Below are 16,510 nucleotides of genomic sequence, written 5' to 3'. Positions count from 1 at the left end.
AATCCCTGCGCCTTGAATATGTGCGCGATATAAATTGCATAAAAAATATTTTAAAAAATAAAAAAAATAAAAAAATCCCTGCGCTTAGAACTGTACCCACGGAATACGCGCGATATAAGCCTCATATTGATTGATTGATTGATGACATGCATATGCACACACACACGTACACACACACAAACCACACATACACAGTCAAAAAGCTGCCATACAAAAAAGATACCACCCCACCAAATTGTACGACAGAGTCCCACCTTTGTCCCTCCAGGTGGATGTTGCCGACAAACTCGTACAGGTGTCTGTTGGGCGCCTCGCACTCGACCATCCCCCGTAGGCTGGCCAGTTCCTCCCCCCTCAACAGGTCCTTGGTCACCCTGTGGCCCTGTGGGTCAACACACAACGTTTTACTCTTCTGCTGAGAGAGAGAGAGAGAAGAGAGAGAGAGAGAGAGAGAGAGAGAGAGAGAGAGAGAGAGAGAGAAAGAGAGAGAGAGAGAGGGAGAGAGAGAGAGAGAGAGAGAGAGAGAGAGAGAGAGAGAGAGAGAGAGAGAGAGAGAGAGAGAGAGAGAGAGAGAGAGAGAGAGAGAGAGAATGCTATACTGACCTGGCGCAACTTTAAGTTGGTCTCTCCATCAAGATTGGATGTCTCCACATAGCACATAGCTTGGGGCTCACTGAAATCAAAAGGCAAAGCTGTATCAGTTTCTCTGCTAAAATCCCTCCAGCAGCAGATTTCAGTACCAGTACCATTAAATTATTTTGCCAACATTAGATTTTGTAAAACTGTTTTCAGTTCCAGTTCCACTTACTCCTATTTCCAACATCTGATTTGCACAAGTGACAACACTTTTCTGCATCTGTGTTCCATGAACCATCCAAATCTTATTCACCACTTTTCTTTATGAGTGATATTCTTAAGATGCTGACCAATCCTAAAGCCCGCTTTATTTTTCATGTTGTTTTATGTTGCAGTCTGGTATTTAAAAAAACTAAAAAATCCTAATGTGTGGTGTTAGTCTTTTTTAAAATATTTTTTTTGCGAATCTCTTTCTGGTTTTCAGTCAGTCAAACACCTTGATAATTCTTCAGAATTTAATATTCAGTAACAAGAGGGAAATAGTTGGTCAATCCACCACGCCGTCACAGGCACGCACACACATGCATGTGTACACGCAAACAAAGACACACACACAAACAAACTCACACATAAACTTCGAGACTAATGTTAAAGCCATATGTACTCGATGACTATACACGCTAATTGCTTTACCAACAGCTGGAGACAGACTAAATTAAGTTCCCTGCAAAATATTGTGGTCTAGGACCCCTTAAATGTTGAGATATTTGAATTTTCATTTTGATCTGGATCGTCCTATTTATAGATTTGGCAACACATGTAACGTTGATGCAAGGGAGAGAACACCGCGGCTTTGTTGACATCCTCACTTTTTCAGAGGCTAGAACAAGCTGTAATGCATGTATTATGGTCCGCGCATGGTGACGTATCGTCATTATATGGTCTTATGGTGCGTTTGACATCGATTGTGGGCAAACTACACTTTGTAAACACGGGAGTGCGTTAGTATGCCTTTAACTGAAATTGTTGACTTTGAAAAGTTACCTAAACACAACTAACTTTAAATGTCCTGACTTTGAACTGACCTTGAGGAGAGGAGAATGAGGTCAGCAGGGAAGAAACCGCCATTGCAGATCTTGACGAGGTCACCCGCCACGACATCCACCCACTTGACGGTAACCCACTTGTCCCCTCGATGTACTGTAGGGTAACACACAATCACTGTCTGAGTCAACAATAAACAAAAACAACTTACTAAACTAATTCTACTACAGGAAAAACAAAAGAGAGAGAGAAATATGAGAGCTCACAATAATAAGGATAAGGATAATATTTTATCTCATCCTGTGAGGTTACCCACATTGAAATTGGGGCTGCTTTCTCTCTGGGGAAAGCGAGCTGCCATACAGTACGGTGCTACCCTGGTATCAACAAATCTCTCTCCTTTTACAGGACTGATCAAATTAACCCCTTCACTGCCCACCCCGTATGTAATACGTGGTCATTTTCGGTTTGTCATACGCCCATAACCGTATCTCATACGTGGGATTTGTGTCAACAACATTTCAGGACATTTCTGAAAACTAAATGGGAGGTAACCACTGTCCAAGTACCTGTAGGGGTTCTAAACACAGTTCTTTCCCATAGACCGTTCGGATAAGTTACTACCACGTGTTGAAAACTGTGTTTGAAATGTAGAACCGACTATAGCATTCAGCCAGCCGAAAGTCTGACCTCAACTCGTAGACCTGTTTTCAAGCGATACAGTGTTCTGGAAGCTCTACAAGAAGTGATTTATGGATTACCACACAGAAGAATACTTTTATGGGCTGTGATGTGAGTACCTGATGTTTGACACCAGTTTTAGCAGTGTTTTGTGTGGTTTTACGTGCTGCAATGTGTGTGTGTGTGTAAGTCCGGAAACTGTAATTTTTGACAAAAATGGTCATTATATCAATTTTTACTATAACAATCCCAAACAAAGTCCAATGATCATGTCATCCTATAATAGCCAAGGGTATAAGCAAAACACATGCCAAAGATCTAAGAGATATCTCAATAAATGATCGAGCAGTGAACAGATTAGTGAACCTACCGAAGAAAGCGAAATTTTGCCCTGGCACACAGCAATACCAAAATGCTGTTATACTGTGGCAGTGAAGGGGTTAAACACAGTGCAGATTTACTACTTTAACTCACCATGAGCTTTTCTGTTGTTGATTTCATCATCAGCTCGATGTCTTTTCTGTCAGGTAAAAAAGTAGTAACATAAACTTGTGAATCAACAAGCAGCATGAAAAAGACAGAGGCAATGGAATGACACAGGACAGACTAGAAGACGAAGGAAGAAGACGAGGAAGCAACAATGAGGAGGAAACGAAGGAGAAGAAGAGGGACAGAATGAAGACAGAAGAAGGATAAACAAGATGAAGAGACAGAATACAGTGATACCTGCAATGAAAGGACACCCTTAGGGTCAACCAAGAATTAAATGTCCCTACCTTGCAGGTGGCCTGTCAGGACAGGTATTTTTGGCTCACGTAAGTGTAGCCTATGCGATGGTAAACTTTGTCTGTCTGTGCGTGCGTGCGTGCGTGCATATGTATGTATGTATGTATGTCTGTGGTAGAAACTTTAACATTTGACTAAACACCAAAATACTCATTTCACCTGGTTATTTTTCAAGCATCATCTTCAAACTATTGAAGTAATGATCAACATTTTGTCGGCATGTGTGTAGTTAAAGTGTGTATCCAAAGAAAACGGGTGGTGGGGGGTTTTGAGGGGGTAAAAGCAGGTGACTGGTTTGTGTCGTGTGTGGTATGTAGACCAGGTCAGGGGTCAAGATCAGGTCAGGTCGCGTGAAGGATTGTGGTATAGATTCACTTTTCAGTTCTCACCTCTGCATTCGCCGATTCGGGGAAGACGATTTCACATTGTTCGGTGTCTTAGCTCCAGAAAAATAGATAAAGAAGATACCAAATGAGATTTCCTACAGTTTGATCTGCACAGCGTTTTTTCAGTGTCTGCGCGAGGAAGAGCTGTCGAAAGCGCAGTGTCGATCTGGCAGTCCTGTCCCCCGGTAAGTACAGACAGATCTAGTGTCTCCCACTCTTACAACGTGTCACCCACTGATAATCCGTTTTTTTCAATTTCTTTTTATTTCAGCAGACACGGATATCAAACACAGTGCTAGACACTCACCTCTAGTGAAATGAGTTGATCTAAAGTGCCTGTAATGTTTGGATGTCTTTGTTCTTGGTTCGATTTATGTGAATTTCAAGACTTGCAGTAGAGTCTCAAGTTTACTCTGCCCGTACAAAACTGTCCACCATTTACTTGAACATGCAGATATAAGGAAACGAAATGAATCTGTTCTCAAAGTCAAAATTATTACGATTTTGCCTCAGTTTCATGACATGCTCTGTCATGGTTCTGTCTGTAAAATTTGGTGCCTTGCAACAACTTCCTTGAATTTGAAAGACAGTTTTTGAATGCTAGACCTACCTAGATCTGTATCGCGTTTCATTCCAGACTCATCTCTTTGATTGTACTGTTTGCTGTTTATGCACTATCATGATTCGCTAATGTCTGTAACGTTTTGTTAACTTACCTTGCAACAGCTTCCTTGTCTTTGTTGGCATTATCTTTCAAGGCAGCACAACGCAAGATTAGCTTCTTTTGGACAGCAGGTAGAATGCGAGTTTTGAGACAACGACAGTCGTCTAAAGAAAGCTTGCTGTGGAATGTTGTTCCACATGATGCTATTAATGGTACATGTGATTCTGTGTTAATGTTTTTTTTGTCCTCTGTTGGTTTCTTCCTCCTGAGTTGATCGTTATCACTCAAACAAGACCATCAGAGAGTACCTCAGTTGCTCCTCAAAATGGACTGTGAATAGTGTGTTGACTGTGGTGACCGTCAGAATTATTTTAAGAACCAGGCTGCTGCAGTCAGTTAACATGTTTCGCATATTGTAGGGTTCCCATGCTGCATAGGTAAAGTGGCTTGTATAACCCAACTATTCAGTATCAAAACACTGTTTATATTTGTGTAGGTTGTAGTCATCACAACTAATCGCATTTTGCCTTTTGTTTCAGAAAGGAGGATAAGCTACAACAAGATCGACGCTATGTAAGAAATGCCTCAGCCACATGACGACTTTCGAATTTAGATCCACTCGGCATGGTGACAAGTCTTGATGAAAAGTATAAGACTGAGGACAGCAGTGGAAAAAGTGGCCACATGGCAGGTACCTATTGCTTTGTGTCTGCAGTGAAAAAGACAGATAAGCTGATGGTAGATTTCTAAATGAACATAGTACCCTCAGATCTACTGCTGATTTACGATGGGCAAGCTACAATCCAGGGCAGAGAACACTGCACTGCAGCGTTGTAATCCAACTCTTCATTTGTTTCAGGAAAGGACGTCCTTACAAATAAACATTACAACTCTCTAATACAAAGACATATAGTGCAATTAGTGTACTCTAAACAAGAGGTTGTGCTACCACAGGAACATCCCGATAATTGAGTGAGGCAGGATTAAAAAGCTTCCCAGGGCTGCAGTGAGGAAGTACATGGTTTTTCTTTCATTGACCTCAATAGCTTTCACACAGCCAGTATATGAGAGACCGTTCACTCCCAAGCACGCCGAGGTGGTTGCAAGTAGGACAACGTGTCACTGGAAAATATAGACTTCGGAGTGCGAGGACCAGGGAAAATAACCTCATGTGAACCTGTCTGAGTGTGACCATCGTGACGCCCATATCTTTAACTCTTAGTCGTATGACAATTCCAAGAATATATTATCTTGATACACAAGCTCTAGGGTAGGTTAATGATTGTAGATAAGGTTTGCCATGATAATTATGCTGATGCAGTTTAAAAGTGTGTGTGTGTGCGTGCGTGTTTGTGCGGTCTTGTGTGTGTGTATGTGTGTGTGTGTGTGTGTGTGTGTGTAAGGATTGCACAAGATCTCCTTCAGGGACAACTACACCAACAACAAATACACAGTCATTTTATCTGTTTGCCTTCTTTTTAAAATTATACATGGAGTAGATATGATGCGTTAGTTTTAACTCTGTGTGTGTGTGTGTGTGTGTGTGTGTGTGTGTGTGTGTGTGTGTGTGTGTGTGTGTGTGTGTGTGTGTGTGTGTGTGTGTGTGTGTGTGTAACGGAGTGATTGAGTTTGTGTTACTGTTTGTCTATTTCTTACGGGAGCCTTGAAGGCTTCGCCTCTTGTTGGTTTGGTCATGATAACAGACAAATTAGGGACTGAGTAGGTGTTCTTTTATGGGAGGTTTCCTCTCATCAGAGGGGCTCCGATCTAATGTTCCACTGTAACCATGATGTATTTATGATGAGAGAGTGCCTCCAAATGAAAGGACACATTCTATTGTTCCTTTGTCTATAACTTAAACAAAATATATTAATGTCATTTCCATGAAAGCACAACTGCAATGTAGGGACAGTTATGGCTGGTCTGAAAAGTGTCCTCTGAACACAGGTACCATTGTATAAGCAGAGGATAAAGGACAGGCTTAACTGGGCGCAGTCAACTACCCGAAGTATACTTCACGAAGCTGGCTGCACGAAGCTTCTGAACCAAGTTTTCGGAAAAATTAAGGACTCAATTAACACTTTCTACCCCACATATGTTGACCAAGTTTTCTATAGCCGAAACCAGGTGTGCTGCAGCAGGTCACTCAGAATTGTAGTAACTGTGTAGTTACAACACGATGCAATGCTACAGGAAGTGACTGAAGTGACTGTGTGTGCGGATATATCCGTACCAGGTCAGATAGAGCCATATGAGTGGGTACGGATATATCCGTACCTGGGAGACAATGAGTTAAGGACCACCTTAATTAATGGAGAAGTTGGGAGAGACAGATAAAAGTCAGAAAAAAAGAAGAGGAGGAGGAAAAATTGGAAAGACAAAAATGGACAGGAAAGGACAGAAAGAAAGAAAGAATTAGCAAGAAAAGAAACATCTAGGAGAAAAGAAATAAAAAAAAGTCCAAAGTCCCCCCCCCCCCCCCCCCCCCTGCAAACATCAAAAAAACAAAGTACAAAACACAAAGTACAAACACCAAAAAAACAAACCGCCTCTAAAAGCCAATGACATTGAACCTCGTACCATGTACAAGCCAATTCTCCACTTTATATACAAAACTGTGCACTTCCTGTCCATTGTACAGATGTCGCCCCTAATTATGAAACACCTCCGCACGGCAGGAAATCAATAGTCTCCTACAAAGTACCTGACACCTCCTATTCAATGTCGCAGCTTAGCATACAAAATGCAATGATAAAATATCAAACTTCCCTTGTACTTAGAGCAATACCGAGGAAACATGTGTTCTTTCAATTTATGTGGGTTGAGGTGGAACGCATATTAGCTCGGTCTTTGTTGAGCAGTAAGCTTTCTTATTGTTATTTTTTTCAATTTTATTTGGCTGCATCAGTGACATTGAGGAACACGACCTGCTGTCTTTTTATTATTGCTGTTTTTACTGCACAGCTGACTCGATATTGTATTTTTAGTTTTAGTAAAGAGAGCATTATATATACACGAAGAAAATAATTATCCAAATCCATTATGTCTCATTATGTACCTCCATATTTCTGTGTCTTTCCCAGGATTTCGCACAATGATAATTACAACTTCAACAAAAATGAGGCTGTTGTGCTAAAAGTTTGAGACCTGACACACTCATAAAGCTTGTTGTGCTAAAAGTTTGAGACCTGACACACTCATAAAGCTTGTTGTGCTAAAAGTTTGAGACCTGACACACTCATAAAGCTTGTTGTGCTAAAAGTTTGAGACCTGACACACTCATAAAGCTTGTTGTGCTAAAAGTTTGAGACCTGACACACTCATAAAGCTTGTTGTGCTAAAAGTTTGAGACCTGACACGTGACTCATAAAGCTTGTTGTGCATTCATGCCTAGAAAAGTGGGCAGACAGATGTCCATTTTTCTGAACAATTATCAAATTCCTGCAAACATTTGTGCAATGACTGCACTCCTTTTATTTATTTCTTAGTAAGTTAATTCACAACCGAGATCAACTATGGATCACAAACTTGTATTTTTCTTGAAAAACAGAGCAAAAATGAAAGCAGGAATCATGCTGACTTTGACTGATTTGTGCTGGTTGACGCATGACAATACTTATTTCATGTCAGGGCTATGAAAAAAATGCATACAGCACCTGAAAAAAAGCAGTATTTACTGGTCGGGCACATGTCCATTTTCTGAATAACTGTGCAGCATCAGAAATGTCTGTGAAACAAGGGAAAACTTACAAAATCTTCTATGATTTCCTTGAGGGCAGAGACCATGAGAATGAGCAGCAATGGAAAGGCTGTGGTGTACCGTCCAGTGGGGGACACATTGGGAATTTGCTGCAACACACAAATGTGGAAATTTGAGAAACAAAGGGAAGTAAGCGCTCTTAATACATACAACATGACTGTGCACCACAGTTAAGTGGAACCAATCTCATGGCACCCGAGAGAATAACAAGCATTGAAGGGAACAAGCGTCTTTTATCATCAATCAAATGTGGAATTCTGTAACGTTTGTTTGCCTCAGAATGAAGACAATATCTTGATAGATTGATAAACTCATGCACTCATTCAACCACATGAGCAACCACACACACACACACACACACACACACACACACACACACTAACACATGCACTAACACACACACATGCAACTATGTACATTAAACAAGCAGACAAGATGAGACACACACAAAAACAAGAAGAGCAAACGCTCGATCGAGTCACTTTCGCAGTTCTGAATATTATATGAGGCATCAGATGGACAGGAAGAAATTGCTATTCACAACACAATACAGATGTAAATAATTTGATGTAAAGAATAATCCTATAAAGTTTGAATCAAATCCGATGAATAGTTTCAGAGATATGATATTTCAATTTTTTTCCTTCAAGACATACCTGTGACCTTGAAAAAGGTCAAAGGTCACCAAAGCAGACGTCAAAGTGTAGAGGTCACTGGGAGTCACGTTCACATAAAATTTGAGCCCGGTCACTTTTATAGTTTCCGAGAAAAGCCCAACGTTAAGTTGTGTGTTGCCGAACAGAAAAGGCTAGTTATCTCCCTTGTTTTTCTGATAACGTTCGTAAAAGGCTACAGATGTAAATACTTTGATGTAAAGAATAATCCTACAAAGTTTCAATCACATCCGATGAACTTTGTCAAAGATATAAAATGTCTAATTTTTCCTTTGACGCTGACCTGTGACCTTGAAAAAGGTCAAAGGTCAACGAAACCATCGTTAAAGTGTAGAGGTCATTGGAGGTCACGACTAAACAAAATATGAGCCGGATCGCTTTGATAGTTTCCGAGAAAAGTCCAACGTTAAGGTGGTGTCTACGGACGGCCGGACGGCCGGCCGGCCGGCCGGACAGACTAACACTGACCGATTACATAGAGTCACTTTTTCTCAAGTGACTCAAAAACATAATTCCTTAGACTCACCTGGATGAGTGAAATGAAGAGGAAAAATATGTTGGCATATTTACGGAACTGTTCAAACAGGAATTTGGGTAGGAATGTCAGGAAGTTGTATTTGGAAGTGCTGCAAAACAAAGCAGAAAACAGTGCGTTTCATATTTACCGCTCGTAGAAGACATTGAATTCTGAAATCTCACTGAAATGACTAATATTCTCTCTTCAGCAGACATGGGATTCTGAAATCTCACTGAAATGACTAATATTCCCTCTTCAGCAGTCGTGGGATTCTAAAATCTCACTGAAATTACTAATAATGAGCAAAGCTAAAGTTTAATTGTCTACCTTTAAGTGCTGATTTTGACCAACAAAATGATGAGATGGCACTATTACTCTTCACATGTTAGGCACCATGTTAAAGGGATTGTTCTCAAGTCTCAAGCAAATTACTCCCCTCCACACACATAATTCCAAAATCCCAATCCCACACAATCGACAAACTCCCAAAACAACTCGGTCGGCTTTGAATGGGTTGTGAAAAAGTTAATAGTCTTGGTTTTAGTGAGGCAAGCTTTCAACACATGCTCCTTGCACACACCCCTCGCTATAGTGACTGCAATGGCCTATACATTTTCACGTGGAAAAGTTTGCCTCACTTAAAGCAAGAATAAATAATTAATTATACAAACCCGACAGTTATTTCTGAACATGCGTTTATCCCAATCCAACCCTCTCCAGTAACACTATTAAACAACATTCCTCCAAGTGTCTTCTCACCAGGTTATGTTTATTTCAGAATGGTTGCGCTCAGGGGCGTTGATGTAGATGACCTGCTGAGACTGGTGATGTGGTTCTGGGGCCTCCGATCCCTGGCCATCCTCCATTGGGCGGTATTCTGCACACACAGGTCATTGTGCCGTTATTTGTGGTGTTAATGTCTGTGTGACATTGTGTACAGAGTGCTTTCAGTTCTACGCACAAACCTGCATGTGTCCATGGATAAAAAGGTAAACAAGGGCACGTGACTTCACTCTGGAAACTTGGCCGGGACGGACACAGGTCAACTTGATATGTGCAGAATAAGAGACGGTATCCATGTCCCACCCCTGTGTCACCACCATGGCATGTTACAGACCTCAGTCATTTTGCCGTAAGTGCCGGTGGCTGATTTAACCTAAACTAGCACGCACACACCTCCGTAGTGCGACTCTTTTTGCTGCTAGCTTTCCACTGTGAGGAACTCAGGAAGCGACCCATATTTTCCAGCGATTGGAAAATAAAATAAAGTAAATCATATGAAATTGAAATACTTGCACATAGCAATTTCGCGTGTCAGGCGTGTGCCATTGAGCTGATGTGACATTGATCTTTCTTTCTTTATTTGGTGTTTAACGTCGTTTTCAACCGTTCAAGGTTATATCGCGACGGGGAAAGGGGGGGATTGGGATAGAGCCACTTGTTAATTGTTTCTTGTTCACAAAAGCACTAATCAAAAAATTGCTCCAGGGCCTTGCATTACGTAGTACAATATATGACCTTACTGGGAGAATGCAAGTTTCCAGTACAAGGGACTTAACATTTCTTACATACTGCTTGACTAAAATCTTTACAAACATTGACTATGTTCTATACAAGAAACACTTAACAAGGGTAAAAGGAGAAACAGAATCCGTTAGTCGCCTCTTACTGGGGAGCATCGGGTAAATTCTTCCCCCTAACCCACGGGGGGTTGTGACATTGATAATCTTCCAGAAATTGGTCTGCCGAATTCCAAGGGGTGAAGTAAATGGCAATAGCATACAATTAGCACACATACGGACACACACAAACAGACACAGGGACTGTGAGCGCGAGACACGCACACAGGCGTACGTAAAACACAAGATTAAAGATCTTATCTGGGGGAACGTCCCAGAATAAAACCTTCAGGGAATCTGTAATGTGGTGTCCACATCACACAGAGACAACACACACAAACATACCCATAAACACAATCACATACTCTGCACAAAAAACGAAAAGTCAAGAAGGACATAAAACACACGCAAACAACATACAAATATACTGTGAGTCACCCACATATGACTTGCTCCAAATACACAAATGCAACGACGATCCAGATAATGTGTTCCCAGATATAAGTATAATCAAAGTTATATTGTAATCTCTAATTTCTTAAGATACTTCAATCATTGGCGATGTTTTCAATTCATGAACCTTAAGTCACCGTTTTATTTCACCTGAATTGCTCACACCTGCAACTCAGGACGCAGATTATACTCACTGCAGGTTTGTTATTAAAATGACACACTGTAAACAACAGTGATACCTGCGACAAAAGGACACTATTGGGACCAGTTAAAAGCGTCCCTGCATTGCAGATGGCCTGTCATGACAGGTATTTTTGGTCATAATAGACAAAGGGACTCAAGAAGGTGTCCTTTCATGGGCCATGGGAGGTGTCCACTTATCAGAGGGGCCTCACATCGCAGGTACATGTACCACTGTACCATAATTATCAAACAAAAAGGTAAAATGTAAAGAATCAACAAAACAAATCCAAAATGTGAACATCAAAGCAACAAACCAATTGAACGAAGAGCTTCAGGCCTTGCAGTTATACGTCGGTGTGACATGACTGATGCAAATAATTACCTGAAGTATTATCTAAATACAACACACACAGCGTACTTTTCAGCTACCGTTACGCTACACTAATTCAACGAGGCTTTTCTGAAAACAAAAGTCAAATGAGCGTTTTATTTTTCCACTTGGACTGGAATTCCTTTCAAACGAACATCAGCTGGCAGTGCAAACTCATTTGAGGCATATTTAGGTGAGGATTAGAAGACCCACTCAACATAATTCACATAATAACAATAAACAGCTAAACTATCTCAATCATGGCAGAACTGTACAAGAAAGCACTTTCAAAAGGTAAAAAATGAAAAGCACAGCCTTTCACTGAACAGCCATAATTACAACAAATAAGTAACAGCTGTCTGCCAGAAGATCCCTTGATAACATCCTGAGCTCACAGTCACACTGTCACTGTTTTTCCCTTCATGTAATTGGCCTGTCTGTTAGCCGGAAGTGTCCAAAATTTCACCTCATAGAATCAAATAAAGGCAGGTGTAAACTGTTATCCAGTTTGGTCTGTATCTCACGTTTGATACCCAAAACAAACACAAACAGAATAACTAAACAAAGAAAGTCATGCACAACTTAAACACCGATCCATCAATCAATTGTTCAAACAGTAACTTTTTGAAAATGTTGAAATTTCAACAACCGCAAGGCAAATATTGAGAACTGGAAAATGCAACTGACGTACCATATTTAACAAGTGGATTTGGCAAAATCATTTCTTCTTCTATCAACGGTATGGCATCAACAGGATGTGAGACATTTGGTACAACTGCACATTTCATTTAATGCCAAATTCAGTTGGAAACAGAAATCAGAAAACATTCTTTACAAAACTCAGGAAACATTAGTAACTGAAGTCAGAAAATTCTGGTTAAACCATAATACATTGGTTGTCGCCACAAATGTCGCATCATGATAGTATTTAAGTAAGCATTATGTCAGCTGGCGTCGTGACATATATGTCAGTCAGTAGGTTTCGGATCCCCGGCACATGCAACTTGATGCACCCAAAAGATAACACCCAGTTAGAACTAAATGACCGTTGTCTTTATCTTTCTCTGTTAATTGACCAGTAGCATGTACTGCAATATGTAACTAGGAATCCCAGCAGAGTAAGCAAACAATATGCCGCAATTACTTCAGATCAAAGAAGCTATTGGCCACTACCAAAAATATAACCCAACAAATGAGACCTAATTTTCATGCAGATGGAGCTCATGCACACCCTATCAATTCCTTACAAGACACCCCAATGAACCCTGCAATATGATATCACAGTCAAATCTAAAGATAAATAATAATATATATATCCATCTGTAGGTGGCAAAATTTGAAAAATAGACGCTGAGTGAAGTTTTATTCAGCATCATGTTCCCTGGGCTTCACAGGCACTTTTGGTCTTTGGTCACAACCATCTCCCCCCCCCCCCCCCCCCCCCCCCCCCCGCACCATTTCAAGACCTGACTTTTTCTGATTTTGCTAAGACTAAAAGGGATACTGTGGATGACCGTTTGGGGGAATTTCTGGTGAATTGGATGAATCTGAAGAATCTGAAGAAGGCCTTTAGAAGTATGTCTATCACAGCAATTGTAATCAAATGAAACAGTTGAACAAATGAATGCAAGTTCAAATAGACAAATTTGGAAATAACTATGTCGGGGTTTTAATGGTTGTGGACGAGATGCTTTTCTTTGGGATTACACTGAGATACACGTGACATTGTAGGCCAATCAAAAGCGAGCAGCGTGTCTCCACACATGGCCGGCAATCTGTGCACTTGAGGGATATGTGATCACATCGGCAATGCAGATAGTCGGCTCTGAGTCCAATGAGCTTACTTACTTTGAACAAAAAGAGTCCAGAGAGCTCAGATCAAACTATTTTTCACTGAGATGTCTCTGAACATCTTATATCATCTTTTATCACCCCCAACCTCCCCCCTCCCCCCAAACAAGAAAAAACTAAAAAAATCACACTGTCCTACACATCTGAACTACTTAAAAACAAAAGATAACAAAAACAAGGAGATGACAAACATTCGTTAGGTTACACACAAAACTTGACCACCAAGAAACTGTCGGTGTGACATCGCACCAAACTCAACAAAACAGAACATTTCAACTGCTGAATTATGTTTGGATTCAAACATCAGGGAAAAAAACAGAAAGCAAGAAACCTTGAAATGAGCAACAGCTCAACAAATGCAAACAGCGCTTTTGGACGCAAAAGAAGAGTATACCATGAGTAGCAACGGGACGCAAACTGTTGTCATCAGCATGGATTAGGCCACTCCGAGTACGAGCACTTTCAACCTGCCCGAGGTTAACCGCAGTGACGGATGTGGCAGTGTTCAAGGAAGGAGAAATTGCAGGCGGAGCAGTAGTGGCTGAAGCTGCCAAGTCAAGGCGATCAACGCTAGTACCGGATCTTTCATTGTCTGGAACTTCCATGTACAATCTTGTTTATTTGCACGACTGGGTTTTAAAGTGAATGACTGATTTTACCCCACCATTTAGACAGCGACGGGCAGTGAGTGGATAAGACGGAAGATCGTGGGTTCGAATCCCGGCCGCACCTGGTGGGTAAAGAGTGGAGATTTTTCTGATCTCCCAGGTCATCGTATGTGCAGACCTGCTAGTGCCTTGTCCCCCTTCCTGTGTACACGCAAGCACAAGACCAAGTGCGCACGGAAAAGATCATGTAATCCATGCCAGGGCGGAGTATGGCTGCATAAATGGCAGGGTAAAAACAGTCGTACATGTACACGTAAAAACCCACTCGTGCAAAAAAACACGAGCGTACGTGGAAGTTTCAGCCCATGAACGCAGAAGAAGACAGCCATACTCTGATTTTTGGGGATGCATGCTTGGTATTTTTGTGTTTCTATAACCAACCGAAACACTGACACGGATCACAGGATCTTTTCCATGAGTATACTTGGTTTGGTGCATGCGTGCATACACATGAATGAAGATTATGGCACTAGAATTAGCAGGTCTGCACATGTATGTGTTGACCTGCGAGATTGTAAAATCTCCACCCTTAACCCACCAGGCCAGCCAGTGATTCGAATACTCAACCTTAACCACTAGCCTCTTGCACCTGTCTGTACTGGATGTTAAGATCTGGGCAACGTCTGCAAATTCCATTCACTAATGATATATAAGCTATGGTGATGTTGGTGATGTCAGAGATGACAGACAAACAAAAGTTTTAAACACACACACTGTGACACACACGCACACATACACACTGTGACACACACACTGTGACACACGCACACTTACACAAACACACACATGCACACACACACACACACTCATGCATGATGCACTGACACACCCCACACAGAAATACAGAAAGATGAGATGGCATGCATGTGAACCCTGTAGGTCTTACACTTACAGTTCGCATTTCTACTGTACGTGTTCAGTCATTTTAAAGCACATTAGGTTGTTATGATAGTCTGTTATGTAGGTGGCCCCAAGAATAATAATGTAGCGGTACAACTACACGACCTAGTAACTGCAATTTTGTTTGTTTGTTCGTTCATGGGGTGAAACTCCCACGGCTTTTACGTGTATGACCGTTTTTACCCCGCCATTTAGGCAGCCATACGCAGCTTTCGGAGGAAGCATGCTGGGTATTTTCGTGTTTCTATAACCCACCAAACTCTGACATGGATTACAGGATCTTTTTCGTGCGCACTTGGTCTTGTGCTTGCGTGTACACACGGGGGTGTTCGGACACCGAGGAGAGTCTGCACACAAAGTTGACTCTGAGAAATAAATCTCTCGCCGAACGTGGGGACGAACTCACGCTGACAACGGCCAACTGGATACAAATCCAGCGCGCTACCGACTGAGCCACATCCCCGCCCAGTAACTGCAATGAAAGGACACAGTTGGGACCAGCCAAAGGTGGCCCTACATTGCAGGTGGCCTGTCATGACCGGCATATTTTGGTCAAGGTAATAGAAGAAGGTAGGCCTATAAAAGAAGGTGTCCTGTGGTGTTTTGGAAGGTGACCCCTCATAGGAGGGGCCTCACATCACAGGTACCACTGTAACTCCATTGGAAATGAAGACACACACAAAACATCTGTCAGATCACGTTCAGTGAATGGGGATCACTGCTTTACATTCACTATTATTTCAAAGCAAACAAAAATCCAAAGCATTCCATCTGATCAAAACTCCTGCCTAAAATTAAAAAGATGTAGTCATGTATCACTACATGACTGTGGTGTATAGCCATGTACAAACAAGCATTATAGCCCAACAAATGTAATATAAGATCCTGTCACTAAAAAGACAATCCCAAGTACTGATGAGTCAGTGAAGAACGCAGCACATGATTAGACCTCTTACTTACAAAATGAATTCTAAACTTAAACACAAAGAAGAAAACAAAATCTCAGCACACAAGTACCTGACCGTACTGGAACTGCATTGCGAAAGATATAGTTTTCAAAGTGCTGCAAATTTCTCATCATCCTCCGGATGCAACGACAGGAAACGAAAAGCACATAGCGACAGACACCCCACGTAATACCAGAAGTCATTCACACAAACTTGTTATTGCAACTGACCTTAATTGTATCACCGAGATCCAACAAATCGATCGAAGACTTAGCACACAGATCCAAAACACAAACAGCCGTTGAGGGTAGATCAATAAACAATATACACAACCTCTCAATCAAAAAGCTGTCAATACGACCGGCTGATCAACACAAGCAATGTATGTGCGCACAGCATACCACGGCTAAATCTCCCAGCCAACACAGCAG

The 16,510-nt window shown here is 41.4% G+C and overlaps 1 protein-coding gene across 5 annotated transcripts in view; it reads right to left on the bottom strand.

The window, feature by feature from the left end:
* The window catches only part of LOC138968826 (phospholipid-transporting ATPase IB-like), a 103,946-nt gene that overhangs the window by 79,556 nt on the left and 7,880 nt on the right, over positions 1-16,510 (bottom strand). For 3 of the 5 annotated variants that reach the window (XR_011456291.1, XM_070341477.1, XM_070341478.1), the window contains exons 2-10: positions 13,959-14,162; positions 12,405-12,488; positions 9,848-9,965; positions 9,098-9,197; positions 7,888-7,986; positions 2,776-2,821; positions 1,662-1,776; positions 604-673; positions 255-382 (exon numbers count right to left, since the gene is read on the bottom strand). Coding sequence is in view for 4 of the 5 variants with exons in the window: in XM_070341477.1 (XP_070197578.1) it covers positions 255-382; positions 604-673; positions 1,662-1,776; positions 2,776-2,821; positions 7,888-7,986; positions 9,098-9,197; positions 9,848-9,965; positions 12,405-12,488; positions 13,959-14,162 (964 nt within the window). In the remaining variant the exon portion in view is untranslated. Of the gene's footprint in view, positions 1-254; positions 383-603; positions 674-1,661; positions 1,777-2,775; positions 2,822-7,887; positions 7,987-9,097; positions 9,198-9,847; positions 9,966-12,404; positions 12,489-13,958; positions 14,163-16,309; positions 16,477-16,510 lie in introns of those variants that run through there. The other 2 variants (XM_070341481.1, XM_070341480.1) reach the window with 2 other exon arrangements.

Source organism: Littorina saxatilis, linkage group LG6 (genome assembly GCF_037325665.1).
Source record: "Littorina saxatilis isolate snail1 linkage group LG6, US_GU_Lsax_2.0, whole genome shotgun sequence".
NCBI classification, from domain to species: Eukaryota; Metazoa; Mollusca; class Gastropoda; order Littorinimorpha; family Littorinidae; genus Littorina; species Littorina saxatilis.
This window is presented reverse-complemented; position numbering and strand designations above follow the sequence as displayed.